General features: G+C 61.5%; 2 protein-coding genes across 9 annotated transcripts in view; one reads left to right on the top strand and one right to left on the bottom strand.

Moving 5' to 3' along the window:
- STAB1 (stabilin 1) overlaps window positions 1–3,776 on the top strand; it is a 26,842-nt gene extending 23,066 nt beyond the window's left edge. For 2 of the 8 annotated variants that reach the window (XM_058726672.1, XM_058726671.1), the window contains exons 55-69: window positions 51–252; window positions 576–725; window positions 817–921; window positions 1,095–1,202; window positions 1,282–1,475; window positions 1,605–1,749; window positions 1,829–1,962; window positions 2,052–2,217; window positions 2,297–2,406; window positions 2,499–2,618; window positions 2,705–2,854; window positions 2,932–3,036; window positions 3,125–3,271; window positions 3,367–3,469; window positions 3,550–3,776. In XM_058726672.1, coding sequence (XP_058582655.1) covers window positions 51–252; window positions 576–725; window positions 817–921; window positions 1,095–1,202; window positions 1,282–1,475; window positions 1,605–1,749; window positions 1,829–1,962; window positions 2,052–2,217; window positions 2,297–2,406; window positions 2,499–2,618; window positions 2,705–2,854; window positions 2,932–3,036; window positions 3,125–3,271; window positions 3,367–3,469; window positions 3,550–3,626 — 2,016 coding nt within the window. In that variant the 3' untranslated portion in view covers window positions 3,627–3,776. Of the gene's footprint in view, window positions 1–50; window positions 253–575; window positions 726–816; window positions 1,037–1,094; window positions 1,203–1,281; window positions 1,476–1,604; window positions 1,750–1,828; window positions 1,963–2,051; window positions 2,218–2,296; window positions 2,407–2,498; window positions 2,619–2,704; window positions 2,855–2,931; window positions 3,037–3,124; window positions 3,272–3,366; window positions 3,484–3,549 lie in introns of those variants that run through there. The other 6 variants (XM_058726675.1, XM_058726674.1, XM_058726673.1 and 3 more) reach the window with 5 other exon arrangements.
- Window positions 3,655–12,724, bottom strand: NT5DC2 (5'-nucleotidase domain containing 2). The gene is made up of 14 exons (XM_058726678.1): window positions 12,426–12,724; window positions 8,173–8,357; window positions 7,960–8,034; window positions 7,661–7,716; window positions 7,450–7,543; window positions 7,134–7,262; window positions 6,963–7,023; window positions 6,781–6,883; window positions 6,572–6,673; window positions 6,295–6,376; window positions 4,465–4,551; window positions 4,237–4,377; window positions 4,091–4,155; window positions 3,655–4,012 (listed from the first exon to the last, which is right to left on the bottom strand). Exons 1-14 carry the CDS (start codon window positions 12,655–12,657, stop codon window positions 3,751–3,753), a joined length of 1,674 nt encoding a protein of 557 aa, XP_058582661.1. The 5' UTR covers window positions 12,658–12,724; the 3' UTR covers window positions 3,655–3,750.

The following is a 12,724-nucleotide window of genomic DNA, read 5'->3' as shown; positions in this document are numbered from 1 at the left end:
TTCAGGCAGGGCCCAGGGACTCCAGGGCTGTTTGACTCCTCTTGGCCCAGGGCAGTCCTGAGACCTGCTGGCGGTACTACTCAAAGTTCTGGACGTCCCCTCCACTGCACTCCTTGGCACTGCGCAGCATTTGGGCCCGGTCTAGCCTCTGGGGTCAGCCCCAAGGCCTGGGCAGGGGCTGCCACCGCAACTGTGTCACCACCACCTGGAAGCCCAGCTGCTGCCCTGGTCACTATGGCAGCGAGTGCCGAGGTGAGTGTCCCAAGGTCGTGAGTGTCACTGGCTGGCTCTTCTGGCACAGCTCCAGCCACTGCTCCAGATAAAACATGTTGGGGTAGTGGGGCCAGGGCAGGTCTGGGTGGTGAATGGATTTGGCCAGGAGAGAGTGCTCTGAGAGGCTGGGTGGGCATCTGTGGGATTCTCACCTGTGAGGGGACTTGGGTGGATTGTGGCTTCCGGAGGAGGCTCGACTGCCCCGGGTACGGGACGGATGGTGTGGCTGGGCTGGGGCTGCCTGTGGCGGGGGTCCTAGTGAGAGCCCTGGCCCCACCTCACTTCTCTCACCTCTCCACTAGCTTGCCCTGGTGGCGCCAGCAGCCCCTGTGGTGGTCACGGCGTGTGCATGGACGGCATGAGTGGCAGCGGGCAGTGCCAGTGCCATTCGAGGTTTACAGGGACAGCGTGTGAACTCTGTGCCTCGGGTGCCTTTGGGCCCCAGTGCCAAGGTGGGCTCCCTGCCCCACCCTGTCCGACCCTGCCCTCTGAGCCCCACAGCCCACATGCCAACCCCATCAGCCTGCTGATCTCTCTCCCCAGCCTGCCGCTGCACCTCCCATGGCCGCTGTGACGAGGGCCTTGGGGGCTCTGGCTCCTGCTTCTGTGATGAGGGCTGGACCGGGCCAAGCTGTGAGGTGCAGCTGAGTGAGTGCTGTCTGTGTTTGTGTCCACCTGAGTGCTTTTATATGCTCGCGTGTAGTGGCATGTGCCCCGACCACACACTCAGGTGGAGCCACTGAGGGTGGGTGGGAGGGGGTCCAGGGGTACCCAGGAGGGCAGTTCCTAACCTGGATATGCGGGGGATGCCTGGGGGACAGAGCTGCAGCCCGTGTGTGCCCCGCCCTGTGCGCCCGAGGCCGTGTGCCGCGCGGGCAACAGCTGTGAGTGCGGCCTGGGCTATGAAGGGGATGGCCGCTCATGCACAGGTGAGTGGTGGGCAGGTGTGAGGTGGGAGGCCCCCTCCCCCCCTGCCACCGGGGCCTGCCACTCTCTCCCTGCCCGCAGTGGCGGACCTGTGCCGGGATGGGCGTGGCGGCTGCAGCGAGCACGCCACCTGCAGCCAAGCAGGCACAGTGGTCACCTGCACCTGCCTGCCTGCCTACGAGGGCGACGGCTGGAGCTGCCGGGCCCGCGACCCCTGTGCGGACGGCCACCGTGGGGGCTGCAGCGAGCATGCCGACTGCTTGAACACAGGCCCGGTGAGCAGCCGGGGAGTTGAGCGGCAGGGTGGGGAGGCTCCACAGAGCAGCCCCTCCACCTCGCCCCCCTCCCCCCCGGCCCCCCCCATCCCGGTCCCTGAAGAGCACCTGCCCGCTCTCCCGCCCCAGAACACGAGGCGCTGTGTGTGCCATGCTGGCTACGTGGGTGATGGACTGCAGTGTCTGGAGGAGCCTGAGCCTCCCGTGGACCGCTGCCTGGGCCAGCCACCACCCTGTCACGTGGATGCTGTGTGCACTGACCTCCACTTCCAGGGTGTGCTTCCCTGCCCGCTCCCGGTGCCCCTGCTTTACCTCAGTGCTGCTGGGCTGATCACGCCTCCCTCCCTCTGCAGAGAAACAGGCTGGTGTCTTCCACCTCCAGGCCCCCAGCGGCCCTTACGGCCTGAACTTCTCAGAGGCCGAGGCAGCGTGTGGGGCCCAGGGAGCTGTTCTTGCTTCTCTCCCTCAGCTCTCTGCTGCCCAGAAGGTGTGTGGGGCTTAGGAATCTGGAGCCAAGCCCATGGGGGCCCCCTGGAACTGGGCCCTTGGTCTCAGCATCCCCTTCTGGCCCTACAGGTCGGCTTCCACCTGTGCCGTGTGGGCTGGCTGGCCAACGGCTCGGCTGCCCACCCAGTCGTCTTCCCTGCGGCAGACTGCGGTGGTGGGCAGGTGGGTGTCATCAGCCTGGGCCTCCGGAAGAACCACTCAGAGCGCTGGGACACCTACTGCTACCGCGAGCAAGGTACAGCCTCCCCTACCCCCCCAACACATGCCCCGGCTTGGCCCCTTCCCACTGACCCACCCAACTGCTTATCCCGCAGATGTGGCCTGCCGGTGCCGCCAAGGCTTTGTGGGTGATGGGACAAGTGTCTGCAATGGGAAGCTGCTCGACGTACTGGCTGCCACAGCCAACTTCTCCACCTTCTATGGGGTGTGCAGGGGCCCAGCCTCAGGGCTGAGGGTGTGGGTAGCTGGGGTCCCTGGGGAGGGAGCCTGCCCACAGTCCTATTTTCCCTCTTCCAGATGCTGCTTGGCTATGCCAATGCCACCCCTCGGGGTCTGGACTTCCTGGACTTCCTGGACGATGAGCTCACCTATAAGACACTCTTTGTCCCTGTTAATGAAGGCTTCGTGGACAACATGGTAACCAGTGGGGGTCGTGGGCAGAGCCAGGCCCAATGCTGATGCCTCCGGCTGGCCTGGGCCAATAGGCCTTGCTTTGCCTACAGACGCTGAGTGGCCCAGACCTGGAGCTGCATGCCTCCAACACCACCTTCCTGAGCACCAATGCCAGCCAGGATACTGTGCTCCCCGCCCACTCGGGCCTCAGCCTCTTCTTCAGTGCTGTGGGCCCTGACAACAGTTCCTGGGGCCCTGTGGTGAGTTTTGCTACTATACTTCCCCTGCTGGCTCTGGCCCCTCACACTCACCAGGCCTGACTCTGGTCTCCCTACAGGCCCCAGGGGCGGTCGTGGTTAGCCACGTCGTCATGTGGGACATCATGGCATTCAACGGCATCATCCATGCTCTGGCCAGGCCCCTTCTGGCTCCCCTACAACCTGTGAGTTGGTGAGGGGTGGGGAGGACGACAGGCAGAACAGCAAGGGTTGAGGGGACGGTCCTGGCCTTGACGCTCTCCTTGTTTGCAGCAGGCAGTGGTGGCGCCTGAGGGTCCACCCGTGGTGGCAGGTGTGGGGGCTGTAGTGGCTGCTGGAGCACTGCTTGGCCTAGTGGCTGGGGCCTTCTACCTCCGTGCCCGAGGCCAGGCCACGGGCTTTGGCTTCTCCACCTTCCAGGTAGAGCTGTGTTGGGGGGGAGGGGGGAGGGATGTTGGGGGTGTCTGGGTCCACTGATCTTGCTCGAGGCCCCTCACCACATACCTCTCTTCCAGGCAGAAGATGATGCTGAGGATGACTTCTCTCCATGGCAGGAAGGAACCAGCCCAACTCTGGTCTCTGTTCCCAACCCCGTCTTCGGCAGCCCTGATGCCTTTTGTGAGCCCTTCGATGTGAGTATGAGGGGTGAGCGATGACAGAAGGGGACCCCCGGGCCTGGTTATCAGCCCAGCCACAAGCGGTCCTACCCCCTACCCAGGACTCACTCCTGGAGGAGGACTTCCCGGACACCCAGCGGATCCTCACGGTCAAGTGATGCATCTAGGACCGAACAGAGGCACCAGCAGGAGGGAGACCACTTTTATTGCCTGCCCTGGAACGACGCCCAGCATAGGCGGGGCAGGAGGGGTTAGGACCTATTCTGGACAATAAAGGTGCCCTCAGCGGATGTGGGCCATGTCGCCAAGGAAGGGTGTCTTCATGCAGCCGGTGCAGAGCTGGTCCATCCAGAGTGGCGCCTCATGCTGCAGGGGTGTGCGGCGTGGGTAGAAGGTGAAGTCTACCCGGTAGTTGAGTAGACAGCTGAGGGAGGCCATGTAGAGGTCAGAGAAGCGCACGAGGCGTCGTGAGAAGTACGTGGGGTTGTGGAAGGTGCGGAAGATGCTCCCAAACTGAGCGTTGAACAGGGCCTTGGTGATGCACCTGAGGAAGAGACATGGGGCACTAGAGCAGGCACAGCAGGAATGAGGCTGGGAGCCCTTCCTGCCCCACCCTGCCCACCTCAGCTCCTGCCGCTCCTTCATCCAGGCAGCCAGCACCTGCTGCGACTCGGCGTCCTGGTACGTCTGGGGGAGACGAGGTGGGTGCTGGGTGTGTGCCTGGGCGGCAGCCCTGCCCTCCCCCCGGGGCCGCCCTGCGCCCCACACCTGCATGCGCTCCAGCAGCCCCGTGAGTGCCTGCTGCCACGTCAGCGAGTGCATGTACTGCTCCGTGTTGATGATGCGGATCTCGCGCTCTAGCTCGGGGATGATGGCACCGGTTCGCCAGCCGTGCCGTAGCATGAGGTCCTGGGGGGGGGGGGGGGGGGGGTGGAGGACAGGGATCAGCATCAGCCAGCAGGCTCCCTCCCTCCCACCCAGCCTTGCGCCCCTCACCGCCAGATCACTGTACAGATGGTCTCCGAAGTAGAGCACACGGGGTCCACGCCACTCCGTCAGGCGGAGGAAGTCATACAGGTTTCCCTGGGGAGAGGTGGTGGGGGCACTGCTGAGCACAGCGTACCACGGGACTACCAGAGCCACGCCATGTTCTCCACCTTCCTCCCAAATCCCCAGGGGCAGCATGGCCCCTCCAGCTGGATGCCGGGCTGCCCTTTCCCGTGGCCTCAGTGTCCCCGGGCTCTGGCCCTCTCTCCTCCCCCTTCACAGTCAGGAAGGGGGTCTGCCTGCCACAGGAAGGTCTCCTGTCAGCCTGGCATGATGCCCTGGGCCTCCCCTCCCTGTGGCCTCACACCCACCCCAGGGATCCCACTCTGTGGGAAACAAACCACAGCAGCGAGCCTGTGGCCCTAAAGCCCTTCCTGTCCTCCCCGGCCTGGGCCCAGAGGGACCCAGCAGACCTCACTGCGAAGCCATCTGCCCCTCCTGCTCCAAAGCCAGAGAAAAGATGAAAGCAGTCAAGCTCAAACACAACAGAGGAGGCTCGCGGGAGAGCAGAAAATGGGGCAGGGGGCCCAGAGCAGGAAGCGCAGCAGCCAGTGAGGCAGGAGCCCACACCCTAGAAATGAACAGAATTCACACTCAGCACAAAGGAGCTACTACAGTAGCCTGTGCATGCTAGCGGCAGGGGGAGAAAGCAAGGCGTGGCAGACACAGGGCCGGGAAAGGATTGTTGAAATAAGCTCAAGTGGGGAGGCTGTAGAGTCAAATACGAGTGGGTGGAGCGCTGAGGATGTGCCCTGAAACAAGAGAAAATTTCGAGGTACAGGTGCTGAGTCAGGCAAGACGGAACCTGGGTTCCAGGCTCCCCAGCAAGGGGAGACAGGAAGGGAGCATAAAGAAAGATGAGAACCAAGCAGGATCGGGCACACACAAAAAAATGAAACTTCAGATCATCAGGCATAAAGAAAAGGCTAAAAGCTGCCAAAGGAGAAAAACTCCCCTTGTTCCCCACGAAGGTACATGACCCTCCTCAGGCTTATTAGCCAAGATGCCAAGACAAAGGAGAGCGTTGCCCTCAGAGCTGAGGGTAAGAGCCTGCGCTCAAGGGGGCCATGGAGAGTTGGGTGCAACCCAGGTAGGAGTACTGTCTACAGGCCGGGCCGCTGCCCTGGATACCCCCAGGCTGCTCCCGACCCAACTGCTGACTTCCTCCCTCCCCCCAACCCCTGGAACCCCCACCCTCAAGAAGCCCAGCTCAGCCAGGATTTCCGCATTCCATCCAGGGCCAAATGCCTTAATCACCTCCTGCTCCTTAATCACCACACAACCCCCAGCACTGGGCCCCCTTCTCATCTTCCTAGCCACCAGCCAGGAAAGGGGGTCTTCCCCAAGGGCCCGTGAGCTGCTCCGGCCAGCTTGACTGGCTGTAGCAGAGTGGTCAGCCCCAACTAATGACATTGCTGTTTAGTGGGTATTCAGTAAATGCCTGGCCCATCTAAGGGCTTGTACACCACAATTCAAGTAAAACATACTTTTTTTTTTTTTTTTTTACATTATACTTCTTTTATAGATGAGAAAAAGCAAAGCACAGAGAGGTCAAGTGACTTGGCCAGACTCCCTCTGCTATCGAGCAGTAAACTTGGAATTCAAATGAAGGCAAACTGACCAGGCCTGTGTCCTGAGAGCCATTCCCTGGTGCCCCTGGAAATGGTGCAAGGGGGCAGAGCCACGGCAGATGTGTGGTGGCTGGGCAGGGCCCAGGAGGCTGTGCTACTGACCCCTCCACAGCCTGGGCTATGGTTAGGCCACCCAGATAGCACTCACCTGCCGATAGATTTTGCCCTTCTCCAGGCGGGTGATGCGGTCCCAGTGCAGGGAGCCCTTCTCATCAAGTTTTCTGAAAGGCCTGGAAGCAGAGGGGTAAAGGGCTTGGATTCCAGTCTAGGGCAGGACCAGAAGCAGGCACCTCCTCAGTTTGCAAAGGCCACCTGCTCACATGGGCTGGGTGCTGACAAGGGGGTGTCCCCACCCCAAGCACACAGGGTGGTGAGCAAAGGCCAGTGCCCGCTCCCCACCTTCATCACCCCTGCTAGGCCCATACTTGCGCCGGTCAGTAAAAAAGCTGGGTTTGTCTGCCTGGACGATGACCACATCAAAGAGCTGGCGCCAGTCAGGACCCACCATGTGCCGCATCCCCTTGTCCCTGGGCAGAAGTGGAACAGGCAGCAGGTGGGCTGAGGCAGGCCCCTCCTTGGGCCCCGCCCCATTCCCCCCAGGACCCCCCCCACCTCCCCACCGCAGGCAGCTCACACGAAGCTGAAAGGACTGTTGGTGATGAGGAAGAGCTGCTTCCTATGGGCCACCAGGCGGCTCAAGACGGCGAAGGTCTCGTCCCCTCTCAGGATGTACTTCTCTAACAGGGAGATGGGTCTGTGAGGGCCAGCCCGGCCCCCTGCCCAGAAAGCCGCAGCAGGGCTACTGTCTATCCTTACCCATATCCTGTTCGATCCACTGGTACATGAGGCCCTTCACGTGCACATCTCGAATGGCATCCTGGGGGTAGGAGAAGGACTGTGAGGGTACAGTGGGGCCAAGAAGGCCTGCCCCGCTGTGGCTGACTTGATCTTCCCTGCCACCCCAAGAGGCAGGCCCAGTGTCCTCACTGTCACATCCTTGTAGAGGTGCGCCTGGTCAAACTCCAGGCCGTGACTCAGGAAGTGGTCCACCACGCAGGACAGCAGTGCCATTTCTGGCAGTGAGAAGATGTCCATGAACTGCTTGATGGAGGGACCCTGTGGAGGGAGCAGCCACCTCAGCAGCCCCTCTAGCCCTACCGCCCCTCGCCCTGGAGACCAGTGTCCCTTGGGACACTGGTAGAGGGAAACTACCTGCTGGGTGAGCCAGCCCACCAGGGTGAGGGCACCCACAGCGAGATCACTGAGCTGCCTGGCCAGTGGCAGTGTTAGACGGAGCAAGTACCTTGCCGTAGAAGCCACTCATCTGATACAGTGGGATGTGCTGGGTGCCCCCATATAGATCTATCACCTCCTCGTCAGGCACAGGCTGGAGGCCCCTGGGTGGATGCACAGACATCATGAGTCTGAAGTGGTCCTGAGCTGAGGCCACGGTGTAAGATGCAGGTTGAGGGGGTGGGGGGACAGCAGGGTCAGGCAGGGCAGTCTGCACTGACCTGTAGGCCGTCCCCAGCTGCACATAATGGAAGGCATCAATCTTCATCAGAAGGCTCTGGGAGCACCAGGGGAATGGGATGAGTGGTAAGAAAGGGGCTTGCATTCATTCATCCAAGCCAGCCTCTTCCAGTCCCTGTGCTGAAGCCCCAGCTGGAAGGTACCAAGGGGATTAAGTGCCCGTGAAGCTACAGCTGTGAGGCCAGGGGTAGCCCCTTATAGAGGATGGGGGCTAAGGAAGTAGTGCTGATGCACATCCAGTCAGGAGGGGCCCCGCGGAGAACATGGCCTAGCCACTCACCTTCTGAATGTCGTAGTGGAGGCCTCGGATGGCAAAGCTGGGGTCGTAGTCATATTTCCGGATCCCCTCTGGGTACTGTCGGGGGGGGGGAAGTGCGCCACGCCTGAGCCAGTGGCAATGCCAGACCTCTGGCTGGGCAGCTGCCTCAGGGGACCTCCGTGACTCAGCCTGAGGCTCCCCCGGGGCCTGGGCCGTCTGCCCGGCCAGCCTTACCTTGTAGTGCTCAATCAGGATGTCGCGGGCGGCACTGAAGATCTCGGGGTGCAGCGCATCTGCGTACTGGGCCAGCGTGTAGTCGTAGTCGAAGCCATAGACTTCGACATCACGCAGGCTGATCTCGTTGTTGGCATAGATGGCTGCTGGGTTCAGGAGACTGCAGACCTCGGGGGGCAGGAGGTCTGGAGGGAGGAGATGCAGGTATGATGAGATGAACACGGAAGCAGCAAATGGTCACCGAGCACTTTCCAAGTGCCCAGCTCTGGGAGGCTCATGAAACCACCCAAGATGGGCAATCTTAGCCCGAGGCTGCATATGGTCAAACTGAGGCTTAGAAATGCCACTTGCCCAGGGTCACGTGGTTGGGGTAAGGCAGAGCTGGCAATGGGACAAGACCACAGCTGGATCTCCCACCTCTGGGTCTTGGGTTACACCCCTGCCTGCAGCCCACCAGGTGAACTGAGCCCACGTCCCCTCCAGGCTCTCATAAGCCCCACTGGACCCATGGCTATGCTTGGGCCCTTTCCACCCTGCCTGAAGCTCAGGCTGGGACTGAGGAACATTATAGGAGTTGGGGGAGGGGGGAGTATGGGGTAGCTCTTCTGTCGCTCATTTTCCCGGGTCTGAGCACCTGCCACGGCCTGTGGAATGAGGCCCCTCTAATCGGATTTCAGCGGCCCGCCAGTCCACGTAATGACATTTGCTGCTTTTGGCCAGGGAACATTGCTAATTACGACAGGCAGGACGTGTGATGTTGGGCTGCAGGGCAGTACCCAGGTTGCTCCCTTCTGGGGATGTGGTCATGGCCACCCCAAGTCCCTGGCTGCTATGGTCAGGTTGAGTGGGACACCGTGCAGAGTAGGCTCTAGGGTCCTAGGGAGGCAGAGGAGGATGAGGGGGTCCCAGGCTTATCTGCCTCAGTTTCCCCATCTGTACAGTAGGGGAGTTGAATGGGGAAAGGGCCTGGGCTTTGAGGTCACAGAGACCAAGCCAAATACCCCCTCTTACAACTGGCACCTCAGAAAAGTTACCTCACATTTTGTACCTCAGATTCCCTATTTCTCAAGGCGGAATCAAAATCGTGCCAACCTACAGAATTATGGAGAGGTCATGTTGAATGTGCTCTGTGCAGCATTCCTGCTCTGCACCCAGCAAACGGATTAAATGAACCACGGGCCTCTGAAGCCTGTCACCTCCCTGTCCCGGATCTCCCTGCATCACTCGAGGAGTAGGGGCTGCGGGAGAGGGGACCAGATGGGATTAGGTGCACAGGACACCGCCCTGCAGGGGCTCCAGGTGGCCCCATTCCTGAGACCACTAGCTTGTGGCTAAGGCCCGCACCCACAGCCCAAGCCTCCATGGAATTCCTGTCTCAGCCACAAGAAGGCACAATCCTGAAGCAGAAACCCTCGGCCACACAGCTGCCTGTGCACAGAGGCAAACACCGATGAGCTCCCATGCTCTGAGCATTTGCCTTGGAGGCCCCTTTGGAACACGGGCTCCACCCTACCCCCTTTCCTTTGGAGCAAAGTGCAGGGTGTGGGTGGGGGAACAAGTGTGGCTGGTTCCTCTAGGGGCCCCAGGCCAACGTAAGCCTGGCACAGAGCAGCTGTTTCGCAGACTCGTGGGTGCAGACAGAACACTCCTCACTTGGATGCACGTGAGACGCAGCTGCCTTCAGCTCTCTAGGGAACTGCTTGTGAGATGCCCCTCTGATGTCACTAGGCCTCTGATGTCACTGGGCCTTGCTCTCCCCACGGTCCTGAGTTCCTGGGCACCAAGTCCAGTAGCCCCCCAGGGCTACTGGGAGGAGGGGAGGGATCTGCTTGGCAGTATAGCCCCTTGTTGCCGGCAGAGTTCTAGCCAAGACCAGGCTTCTGCCTCTGTCCTTGAAAATGTTCCCAGGATGGACAATCCTCTGAGGAACAAAGCAGGATGGGGAAGCAGCCCATGGGGTCTGCCCTCCTGACCTGATTTCTGGACGGAGGAAAGCACAGCTCTGGGGGCCACAAGGTCCACTCCTTTCCACGGGACTATGGTGGCGCACAGGGCCAGGTGAGGAGGATGTACTCCTCACCTGCACTGGCCTCCCAAGTTCACTGGGCTCACTGTGCAGACCTCACCCTTCTTTCCTCTTCTCAGTCCCCAGTTCCCACCCCTGCCCCAGGCTCCAGGGCCAACTCTTCCCCACGGCAGCTGTAAGACTCACTGTGGGTGCCTTCCTCCCAGCTGTTGCTGGGTGCACTTGCTGGGTGCCTTAGAGGCTCATCCTGTTCAAGCCTTACTCCAATCCTGTGAGGTGGTCCTACTTATTCATCCATCATCCAGAGGAAGAAATGGGCTCAGGAAGGTGAAGTCACTTGCTCTAAACCATCCAGCGGTAGGCAATGCAGTTGAGATTAAAATTCGGGTCACTCCACTTGCCTTAACCACTCTGCCCCTAGGCCTAGCCTTTCAGTGTCCCCATGCTGGCAGGGAGGCACTGGGCTGGGGCCTGGCTCCTGGGCAAAGTTCTGCCCACAGGCATTAGCCCAAGGCATACCTCAATGCCCAGAATGTCCCCCAGAAAACCCAGTCAAGAGTGATGAGTTAGGACTCAGGGGTGCCAGTTTGGCTCATCCTAGCATCTTGGAAATGATGCTTTCACATCAAGAGGAGCTTGGGTGGCTCTGTGATGATCTTAAGATCCAGGTGAGCCAGGTGTGACAAAGCCCAGCAGGCCTTCCTGTGTTCTCTCCCACACCTACAAGGCAGGCTCCTCAGGTTGCTCTACAGAAGGTCTTCTCCAGACCCAGAGCAAACACAAATCCTTAACAGCATCCCAGGCCTGTCCTGTCCACTGAAGGGGGGGGGGGGGGGGGGTGGGAGGGGCGGGGTCCTGACAGAGGTCCAAGGGCTTCAGAACCACAATTCCTCACTATTCTGCCTTGGACTTCTCAGGTGAGTCCTGTCCAGCTCTCCACACAGCTAGAGTGGAGGCTCTAATCATCTGGAATCTTCCAGACAGGGCCACTTTGTCTTACCAGACAATGAAAGCCACATCACCCTTGGGGGCTCCTCTAGAAGCTCCCCTGCCCTTTCCAGGCCTCGTTCCTTCTGTGTCTCCACCACAGCCCTGTGTTGTGGGTTTGTGTTTTACACTGTAGACTCTGAGGGTCCAAGAGGGTTGAGGCCTGCTGAGCGCCACCCCGCTGGTCAGTGATAGGGTCAAGCCCAAACCACATATGCCTGCCGCAGAAGAGAGAAGAGCCCCAGGGCGGGTGTGGGGACCAATATCAGGCACTCTCAGATCTCTGGCTTCATCAGGGCATCCCAGCCTCTCATCCCATCCCTGTCTGGAAGATTCCAGATGATTAGAGCCTCCACTCTAGCTGTGTGGAGAGCTGGACAGGACTCACTTGAGAAGCCCAAGGCAGAATAGTGGTTCTTAAGGCCTTGGACCTCTGTCAGGACCCGCCCCCCCCCCCTCCCCCCGCTTCAGTGGACAGGACAGGCCTGGGATGCTGTTAAGGATTTGTGTTTGCTCTGGGTCTGGAGAAGACCTTCTGTAGAGCAACCTGAGGAGCCTGCCTTGTAGGTGTGGGAGAGAACACAGGAAGCCTAGCCTCTCTGGGGAGAGGCCGCAGGTTCATCAGCCCATTTTGCAGTGTCTCGGCCAAGGATGAAGCCACCCTTGTGGACTCCAGGGCCCTGGGGTGGCTTGGTCTCGTTTCTCCAACCAACACCTTCCCCTCCTGGGCTGAGAGTGCCTCGGACCTCGGTGGCAATCCAGAGGTGTCTGCAAAGTCTAGTCCGCGTCCGCTTAGGTTGGGCAGCGCCGCCGGCCGGCTTTGTCCCTGGAGCTCCCGCCCCAACTAAGGGCCCCTAAGAGAACAAGGGGTAGGGGCATTTCCGCCGCGGCATCCCGGCAGACGGGGTCGCCAGGAAAGACGGTGGGGGCTCCGCATTCCGGAGGCCGCTTCGGGAACCCCGAGATCCTGCAGACCGAGCCAGGAAACAAACCTCCCGTCGGCCCGTCTGCCTCCGGACGTCGGGGCGGCCCTAGAGGGCCCCGGGACGACCAGCGGGAGCCTCTCCCGAAAAGCTGCTCGGCCTTCAGGCTCCGGGGCCCCGGCGAGCCTCACCAGGGTGCTTTCCCCGAAGAGCGGCGCCCGGGACGGCTGGGGACCGCTGGTCTGTCCGTCGCCTGGGCGCGCGCCGGCCGCCGCGCGGATACACCCCCGGCGCCCATCCCACCTCGGCTCACCCACCGTGCACCAATCTCCGCATGTCCTGGTAACGAGCCCACAGGTGCGCGCTGAGCTCGGCGCCGCCGGCGGGCGCCGGGGCGGGCGCGGGGCGCGGGGCACCGGGGCAGTGGGCGCCGGGACCCGGGGGGCCGCAGCCAGGGCAGGAGGGCGAGGACGACGCGGCTCGCGGCCCGCCGTGGCCCCTGCACGGCAGCCAGCGCCGAGCGGCCGCCCGCAGCCCCGCACCCGCCATGCCCGCCGCGCGGCCCGCGCAGCCCTCGGCCCGTCGGCCAGTCCGCCGCCCTCCGACTGCGCGCCCG

This window comes from Neofelis nebulosa, chromosome 4 (assembly GCF_028018385.1).
Source record: "Neofelis nebulosa isolate mNeoNeb1 chromosome 4, mNeoNeb1.pri, whole genome shotgun sequence".
Lineage (NCBI taxonomy): Eukaryota > Metazoa > Chordata > Mammalia > Carnivora > Felidae > Neofelis > Neofelis nebulosa.
The sequence above is the reverse complement of the archived record's forward strand: the minus strand, read 5'-3'. Positions and strand labels throughout refer to the sequence as shown.

What these genes read in the sequence shown, in the direction of transcription:
- NT5DC2 (XM_058726678.1), bottom strand. Translation starts at nt 12,657, where the DNA reads ATGGCGGGTGCGGGGCTGCGGGCGGCCGCTCGGCGCTGGCTGCCGTGC. An exon ending in ACCTCTACAAGGATGTGACA is followed by an intron (nt 7,024 to 7,133) that starts GTGAGGACACTG and finishes TCCTACCCCCAG; the next exon opens with GATGCCATTCGAGATGTGCA. An exon ending in AAGGAGCGGCAGGAGCTGAG is followed by an intron (nt 4,013 to 4,090) that starts GTGGGCAGGGTG and finishes TCTCTTCCTCAG; the next exon opens with GTGCATCACCAAGGCCCTGT.